The following is a 9,307-nucleotide window of genomic DNA, read 5'->3' on the forward strand; positions in this document are numbered from 1 at the left end:
ACCCTCCTTATGAAAAAGTAAAACTGTAAAAGAAAACTGCAGTCTGCAATTTTTATGTACTTTCACAATACTCAGTGGAATCCAACCCACTTGGCAGCTATGGAATTGATAATGGGAATCTTATTTGCTTGCATGAAAATACATAATAATCCTTAGGAAAATATACAGAACAGTATAAAACAAAACATGAAAATTGCACAGGCATTCCCAGGGCAAGTGTACAATGGCCACGGCCTGCAGCACAGGGTTTTGCAGAACATACAGATGGATTATAAGGCCTTATATTTATTGCATTCTGCTTTGCCAAAATAGTCCCAAGGATTTTTTTTAAAAAGACACAGAGTCAAAATGGCATGAGAAAATTAAAGTAACAGTACTGTAGCAGATGGCAAAGCGGTTTCTCAGGAAAGAGAAAAGATGTACATTGTGCTGTTTTCAGAGCACAGTTACCAGTATACAGTCTACACGACAGGCAGAAGTCCAGCAGGTAATGAATCATCTCCCTTCTTCCCCCATCCCCACGCTGAGCACTTAACTCCATCTGTTGAGAATATACCTGTCATGCAGCTGTGCAAAAACATGAGGCGGGGACAGCTACTGTATTCCAGAGTCCATACGGATCCTTGCACTTTCCTCACCCCCGGCGCAGGAGGGAGAAGAGAAGCCGAGCAAGTCATGTGAGCCCGGCTGGTGTCACCTGACAAGGAGGAGGAAGTTCTTTCAGCGACTCAGTCCTCCTCGAGCCTTGTCTTCATCATGCTCTCTCGTCTGCTGAAGGAGCACCAGGCAAAGCAAAGCGAAAGGAAGGAGTTGCAAGGTGAGCGGCCTAGCGTGTCTCCCGAAGCCTCGGCCTCGAGTAATTTCACTCGCTTTGGGAACGAATACAGCGCGCGGTTTGCAGGCGATGCTCCGAGTATCATTAGAGAGGACCGCCCGCCCCTCCTGAGGAAGGTCCCTTGCCTCTGCAGCTCAGGGCTGTTATTGGCCAAAGGGCTGTCATGTGGCGGGCGGGGGTGGAGAGGTGTGTTTAGCCATTACCTCGGTAGTAAAATAAATGAATCGAGGACGGTGATGCTCTTCTGTTTAGCTCGTTTTTTCCTTAAATTAAAATGTCTTATCGATTGAGCAGCGCAGTGATGGTGAGGGGAACAATTGCTTCACTCTCATACCCTCTTAAAGTGGGATTTCTCATCCGTGGCTCCTGGTTTGCGTTTGCCAGAGAGAGGATAGTTTGAAGTCAGTAATGCCACAACCATAATACGACCCACGAACGCTTGGGGCAACAGCAGCAGCAGCAGGGCTGTTTGTTTTGGGCTTCTTTTTAAAAAAAGTTTTTTAAAAAAATTCTGGAGAACCTGGTTAGGTTCCTAGTTTTGCTCTCTAGCCTAAGTTGGGACAGACCCGGGCCACCCATTTCTGCAGTGAGGGGGTTTGCAATATTCTTGGTTTGTATCCTTTCACACATGAATATTTTGCTGTAAAGATATGGGAAGAGACTGAGGTGTTCAGCGTAGCAGTCCTAAATGCTAGAAGAGTAGCTGAAGAGATTCACAGCCAAGTAGAAATTCCCAAGCATTATGGAGTAGTGCAAGAGAGTTTGTGCACGTGACATCGGGCTCATTTTGCATGCCAGTAGACACTAAAAACAGGCTCCTTCCTAATTCTGCTTTGAGCTGCTTCTGCACTATGAGATTCTTGTGTTGTTTTCATCACTGCTCTTAATGCCAGCTTGGTCAACAGAGCTTCCATACAGGGAGTTTTATGTGTGCTTTCCTCTGTCCTTCCTCCTCCAGCTTTTTCTCACACATGTGTCACAGTGGCCCTGCTTTGGCTCCTGAGGATGTGGTTGTCACAGATGCTGTTGCAACTCTATACACATGTGCTATCTAGCAATATCAACACATAAACAGAATTCCTGCAGCCATGTTGCAGCATCTCCTCCCTGTTCCTTTCTAATGAATCAGGCCAAAAACTGTCCACACCTTTCCCCTTATATCGCTGCAACAAAAAAGGCTGGAGATGTCATTTTGTTTAACTGAAACCTGAGAATTCAGAGGTATTAAAGTTTGACAGGGAAAGTGGTAATAGATCTCTACAGTGAAATAGCAGTTACCATATTAAAAAAATAGACTGCAGGATCAGGAAATTTTAGGGAGAAAATGGTACCAATGTGGGTGAGACCTTCACAGCAGGAAAATATGCACTATTTCTTCTGTGCACCATTTCTTCCAGCCCAATAAACATGTTTGAACTGCATTCTTTCCAGAAGGTCAGAATAAAGTGGGTTCAGGAAAAAGCATATTAGGGACAAGCAAAACCTGGAAAGAGGATTATTAGAGCATGATGTTATGTGGATACTAACAAAAAAAAAGCCCTCTGATTCAGAAGCCAAGGCAACCAAAACCTTCTGTGTGGTAGCCGTCTTGGTTGTCCCCCACTCAAATTTCCAGCAGCCTGCATTGAATTTTGTTGGAATGTACAGGTGAACAGGGGCCGCAGTTGCTCAGAGGTTAAGATGCTGAAGCTGCAAACTGGAAGGTCTGTAGCTTGGCAATTTGAGACCCTAGTACCGCATGATGGAGTGAGCTCCCGTCTCTGGCCCCAGCTCCTGCCAACCTAGCAGTTCGAAAGCAAGAAATTGCAAGTAGATAAATAGGTACCGCTTTGGTGGGAAGGTAACAGCATTCTGTGTGCCTCGGCATTTAGTCATGCTGGCCACATGACCACAGAAACGTCTTCGGACAGTGCTGGCTCTTTGGCTTGGACGCGGAGATGAGCTCCGCCCCCTAGAGTTGGATTCGACTAGCTTTCGAGCAAGGGAAACTTTTACCTTTACCTTACAGGTGAACAAGAGCAATTGTCTCAATAATTATTTACTGCAAGCAAAAAATTAAACACTATCAAACTTCCAACTTGGAGAAGAGGAATCATATGTGTATGTGAAGGGCAAAAGTAAAATGAATAAATGAAATGTGGCAAGAGTGCTAGGGCAAATAGATTGCTTATGCTTCTTCCTGCGCACAAATATATTGACCTTCCAGAGTAATGCTGATGGGAAGGGGCTTCCATTTCCCTCTGCAGATCGGCGCCGCCGAGAGGCCATCGCTGCAGCCACTTGCTTAACAGAAGCCCTGGTGGACCACTTAAATGTAGGGTAAGTGGAGTGGAGCATTGGGGAGCGATGGAGCCAAACAAGTTCTGTTGCTAAATCTCATGTATAGATGTTACTCTCCCTGGGCATAAGTAGCTTTCTGCCTTTAGGCTGTTTCTTAGTGTGACGAAATGCATTTTCTCCTGGGAGGTTGGCAAGCAGCACGCTTCCACTTGGCATTTTAAGTTTTTTTCTCTGGTCAGAGAACTGGCAGGAAGAGGGAAGGGGAAGTCAATTCGATTGTACCTCAGCCCACCTTCTTACAGATGTTAATGGATCTACCAGGAAAGACAGTGGGATGGGCCAGTTCAGCCCCCCCCCTCTTCCAAGGAGGGAATAGAGGTGGAGGTGTTAATTGCTAGACAGGTTACAGGAAGGGAAAGATGCCTTGACCTGGACTGAATGGGGTCAAGGAGGAGGGGGAACAGAGGTGATAAAATCTTTGGGCAACAGGAAATGGCCCTCTTTTTTGGGGGTGTTCAGGCAATGTGAGGACACAGGTCTCTCAACTCCCAAAACAGCCATATTGACCATGTACTTGCCTGGAAGACTGGGAGCAAGCTTCGAGGTAATGGGAACTCTGGGAACTAGAACCGCTAAGCTAAAGAGCTTGTCCTATATTTTACCATCAGCTAGGGCAGCTTGGAGCTGCGGTGGCTCAAGTGGTTAAGACGCTGAACTGCAGGCTGTGGAAGGTCGGTAGTTCAGCAGTTCGAGACCCGGGTGCCGCATGATGGAGTGAGCTCCCATCTCTAGTTCCAGCTCCTGCCAACCTAGCACTTCGAAAGCAAGAAATTGCAAGTAGATAAATAGGTACCACTTCAGCGGGAAGGTAACAGCGTTCCGTGCGCCTTGGTGTTTAGTCATGCCGGCCACATGACCACGGAAACGTCTTCGGACAGCGCTGGCTCTTCAGCTTAGAAACGGAGATGAGCACCGCAACCCTAGAGTCGGATTCGACTGGCTTTCAAGCAAGGGAACCTTTACCTTTACCTTTTTAGGGCAGTGATGGCGAACCTTTTAGGGACCGAGTGCCCAAACTGCGACCCAAAACCCACTTATTTATTGCAAAGTGCCAACACGGCAATTTAACCTGAATACTGAGGTTTTACTTTAGAAAAAACAACTCATACATTAACTTAAGATGATCCAAACAAAGTAAGGAAAGCAATCCCAAATGCTTTCATTTACTTAAAATTATTTGGCAGAGAATTCAACACTTTAATGATGGTCTGGGCCTGGCTGGGGCGATGACACGCGTGCCCACAGAGAGGGCTCTGAGTGCCACCTCTGGCACCCGTGCCATAGGTTCGCCACCACTGAGTTAGGGCATGTATAGAGAAGGGACAGAAGATGTGCGCTTTCACCAATTTCTTTTGTCTCCCTTGTTCAGATCTGGTGCTGTGTTAAAAAGTATGCTTGTAAACATTTTCTTTTTAATAAATATTTTACGCTTTGGATGTTGGGAGTGGTTCTCTGTACCACATAGACCATCTTTTTGAACATGCTATTTTAAAAGGGGCTCCAGGGGAGTTGGCAAGCAGCTATTCCTCCAAGGGCACCCAAGGCAGTAAAGTGTCCCCACGGTTGCCAGGCACTGGGCAAGTGGGAAACACAGAACTGAGAAGGGAGGCTGGGGATCCTGATCCTCCCAGTGGGAAATCCCTAAATTGATCAGGTGGTGGTAGCAGCTACTTGAGAGTAAAAGAAAAGACCCTCCAGGGAGTTGGGAACACCGAGGAGGGCAGGGTGGAACGGGGCCTGCAGACCAGAGCAGGCCAGTTCTGCCACACTTAGCAAGGGACAGAAACTGACAACTGGTGATGTGGAGTAGCTAAGAGCCTAAGTTATGACCCAGGAATAGGGTTGTCAGGTCCTACTTGGCTGCCAGTGGGAAGCTCCAGCATCTGTTCCAGGATATTTTGGTGCGCGTGCCAGAGTGACATCACCCGGAAGTGACATCATCATGTCACCAACATGATGGGGTGATGTTCTAGTTTTTGAGCAAAACTCTGTAGTTTGAGCCCAATGTTACCATAGAGTTTTGCTCCAAAACTAGAGCATCACCCCCTGACACCAGCAATGTGATGACATCACTTCCAGGTGACATCATTATGTCATGTTCGGGGGCATTTGCGGGGGGGGGATTCCCCCTGCCGGCCACCTGGCCAGCAGTGGAAAAGGGCCTGCAAAAGCGGGGGAATCTCCACTTGGACCGGGGGCCTGGCAACCCTACCCAGGAAGGCTCTTCTCTCCCCCTGTTAAGTTTCTTGGCCTTAGTCCACACTTGCAGTCTAGAAATAATACTACCTTACTTTATAGCGTGATAGTAAGAATTACTGAAAGAGTGCATGTGAAGCGCTTCGAAAGTTCTGCTGTACTGTATAAATGCTAAGTGCTATTTATTCTCATTGATCTCGTTTGGGCCTTGTATCTGGAATCCATGGAGCAAAATTAGTTGCCATGAGGCATCTGCAGCACAGGAAGCTTCCTCACAATTATATGACTGTCCTTGCTACAGTCTGTAAATAGCCAGTGGAATTCATCACTGGAGAGTTTTGTAACTTGCTCCTATTGGGGCCATGATTTCCAGGACCAAAATAGGAAATGCCTCAACTCTTAGCAGGATATAAAAACAATGCTGTCTTCTCCCCCCGCCCCCAAGACTAGCTGAGCCCCTAATAAAGTAGAACTACTCAGTAAATGATCTGGAAGTCAAATGGGCCCCTCAGAACCCCTTCCTTTCTGCCCCTCGTTGGTCAGCCCCCCTAGTTACAACTACATTGTGACTTTGCCCCTGTGCAAATGTATCCAGGCTGCAATTTTGAATCCCTACCTGAAATGAAGCTGTGACCTTGGAACACTGCATGAGAGATAGGGCAGTGATTTTCCGGCACATTTTTACGTCCAAAATGGGTAGTTCAGGATTTATGCTGTCATGTGCCTTCCTCACTCCCCCCCCCCCATTCAACACACCGCTTCAGTTGCAGCTGGCTGCAGGCGAAAGAGAGATCCTTAGGCACCTTTGTAAGGAATCTCTAGTAGTACTGTCACGGAACCCTTCACTGCCTGCAGTTCCCATGGCCAGTGGCACGCACCAGTCTTAAAAACAGGTTTGCTCTTTGGTTATGGGAGCTGCACTAGTAAGAAACACAACAAAAGCTCAGGCTTTGGGTATGGTTCTGTTACAAATTGCTGTGGGTCATGGCCACTGTGCAAAGGGTGTAGGCCAACATTAAACAAAGCAGTATGATTTATAAGATGGGCATACATCCCATATGATTAGGAGTAGGCTTTGTTCAGGGCTCTGCTATTAATCTTGGTCACTGTGAAAATCAAAAAAGGGGAAAAAATGTCCTATGTAATCTTAGTGTGAGGGCCTTGTGCCTATTATTAAGATGCCCGAAGCTGCTAACACTAAAGAACTGGGATCGTGAGGGCCTGTGTTTTGCTCACCCTGCTTGGCAGTTCCTTCGATTACTTGTCTTAGCCCAGGCTTTGCATTGCCGAGGGAAGTAATTTGCTGTAGCCTGAGGGTGCCTGATATAACCGTGAGAGCTGTAGTTGTAGAACTTTTCAAGTTACTAGCTCTCATGATTCATGTGAGAATTCTTGGAAGAGTGCGCCAAAATCTATAAAGCAGGCAGCGTATTTATTTTAAGCGGTGTCTTTAAAAATGGCTATAAAGAGTTTAAGGAGTTTGAACTCAGTATTAGTACAAAGAATTATTTCCTGGCTGAGCTGCTGGTCTGCCAAGAATAATAGAATGATGACAGCAAAAGCTCCCAAGGCACGAACATTAGTATCGTCAAATGTGGCATTTTGAAGGGTGTTCTTTCCCATTTTTGCTGAGCTGAACTCCTTGCAGCCCATATAACTTATGAATTTCTGCTCCCCTGTTACAATAAACAATAGTTTTAGGGTTGCCGAGTCTGGGTTGGAAAATACCTGGAGACTTTGGGGGTGGAGCCAGGAGAGGGCGTGGTTTGGGGAGGAGAGAGATAATACAATGCCATAGAGTCCACCCTTCAAAGCATACATTTTCTCCAGGGGAGCTAATCTCTGTCGGCTGGGGATCAGTTGTAAAAGTGGGAGATCCCCAGGCCCCACCTGGAGGCTGGCAACCCTAAGTAGTTTTAAGAGACAGGCACAGAGTCCCAATGCTCTGGCCAAGCAGCTGAACTGGCCCCCTTTATTCCACCCCTCTGCTTTTATACTCTATTTGTGTTCTAAAGTATAAATAGCTGGATTCTTATAGCATGACTCCTGGCCTTGGTAAGGCATGTCCAGTCTCGGCTATTGTTTTGTTTCTGTGATTAGCTGATGAGCAGGGAGGAAGTCGCTTTTGCCGCTTCCCTCTTCCGGCCCATGTTTCCCGCAGGGCTCTTCAACAGCCCTCAAGGTTGTGATTGTTTAGTATGAGGGGAGAGAGGACTTGCTAGGCCTTGGGTCGGTCTTCCCCTGAGTTGTTTTCTCATGATATAGACGAGAGAGGGAAGGACAGGAGGTCTTGTAAGGACAAGTAATCTGTGAACAGTTCTGGGGGGGGGGATCAGATGTCGTCATTTCTTTGCTGAAAGTGTGGCTCTTGTTTGCCTGTTTCCCACCTGCTGTTTTAAAGCAGGAATTTGCCTCGGTGTTCCTGAACAGCTGCTGTATTTTGTTGCCCTGAGAAAGTTATTTGGATTCCAACTGCCTGTCTTCCAGCACTGGGTGGGTGCTGTCTGTGGTTCCGCTCTGATCCAGCAATCCTCCTGACTGCCACTGCTTTGGTTCCGCTTTGATCCAGCAATCCTGCTGACTGCCACTGAAAGGCAGAGCAAAGTGAAAAACGAATGCTCCTGTTGTCATCTAGCTAGACATATGCAAGTTAGTCCAGTTTGCTGTTGTACCCTGATCTTTAGAGGGAGGGGATCTGCTTGGCCTCTTGTGTGGCATGTCAAGGGCTTGTGGCAAAGATGACCACCTCTGTTTCCTTTGGAGGCCCAGCTTCTGTGCACAGTTACTGCAAGGAAGCAGTAGCATAGCAGCATAGCAGCATAGAACAGGAGAAGAGAGGATACTTAGTGTCAGGACAGTAGCATTCTGTTTTTATTGCCCTTACTCTGCCCATCACACTTTCTTTCAGAGCACATGTTCTGGTATTGCTGTGAAGGTAGCTCACTGAAATGGAATAGGATATTCCCAGACCAGTTTGCTGAATACAGATGGAGTTTCAAATGGTTCAAGTATCACCTTGTGGACCCATAGTTCTGAAGTGTCAAGCTTTGGAGTTGCATAAAAATATTCTGCAGGCAAGAAAATGTTCCTTGTTTCCTGAAACAGAGCTCTGTACATGGAAGCTTGCTACCTTGAAACCACAGTTGACCTAGTAAAGGCATCTTCTGATCTTCTTTGGAGACCAAATGTCTTCATGTGAGACCAGCGTAGCAGCTACTCTTGGAACTGTTGTAACTGTCCAAATGTTGTCTTTGGCTGTATCTCATACTGGGTTGGGACTGACAAGACCCCCCCCCCCCAATTTCCACTTATTTTGGGGTACCTTCATCTCCCATAGTGAGGGAAATCACACACTTGTCTTGCCATGCCCGTACCTTCACCTGCCTATTGGTTCAAGAAAATTAGTTCCAGATGTTCCCAATGCTGCCTAATGATTCCCAGATGTTACTGAGCCATTAAATCCACTGCAGCTTGGGAACGTACCCAGCTGCAGACTCCCAGCGCCTGCCTCTGCCCCTGGGGTTAGCTTACTCTGAACTGGGAAACCATTCGGTATGTGGAAGAGCTGAGCAGAAAATACAGCAGTAAGTGTTCGATGAAGGGAAATGTCTTCCGAGATCCAGGCTGCTCAGTTTGCCAAGCAGACAGGCCAGTGGATTAGCATGGTGGAGAACTTCAACCAAGCCCTGAAGGTCAGTCAGTCGGGTTCCTGCGGGAATGAAGGACCCAGCAGCCTCAAGATCCGCCCTTGAAAGGGAATGATTGGACCTGGGGGGTTGCGGGGGAGGAGGTCCCCATGTGGGTTTTCACAGGCAGCTAGACAAAGGGTTTGGGACTTAGAGGAGGGTGGATATAGCTATGGCTTCGTGTGTGCCAGGACTCGTCCCTGAAACCATAATAAGCCTGAGCATGTGCAGTTTGCTTTTCTCCAGTTAC

At 47.1% G+C, this 9,307-nt stretch overlaps 1 protein-coding gene across 1 annotated transcript; it reads left to right on the forward strand.

Moving 5' to 3' along the window:
• Positions 1-589: 589 nt before the first annotated feature.
• BLOC1S1 (biogenesis of lysosomal organelles complex 1 subunit 1) lies at positions 590-9,123 on the forward strand. The gene is given in 3 exon segments (XM_015405880.1): positions 590-817; positions 3,082-3,158; positions 8,995-9,123. Coding segments are annotated over 3 exon segments (267 nt in total). The 5' UTR covers positions 590-756.
• The last annotated feature ends 184 nt before the right edge of the window (positions 9,124-9,307 follow it).

Source organism: Gekko japonicus, unplaced genomic scaffold (assembly GCF_001447785.1).
Source record: "Gekko japonicus isolate JY-2015 unplaced genomic scaffold, Gekko_japonicus_V1.1 scaffold246, whole genome shotgun sequence".
NCBI lineage: Eukaryota > Metazoa > Chordata > Lepidosauria > Squamata > Gekkonidae > Gekko > Gekko japonicus.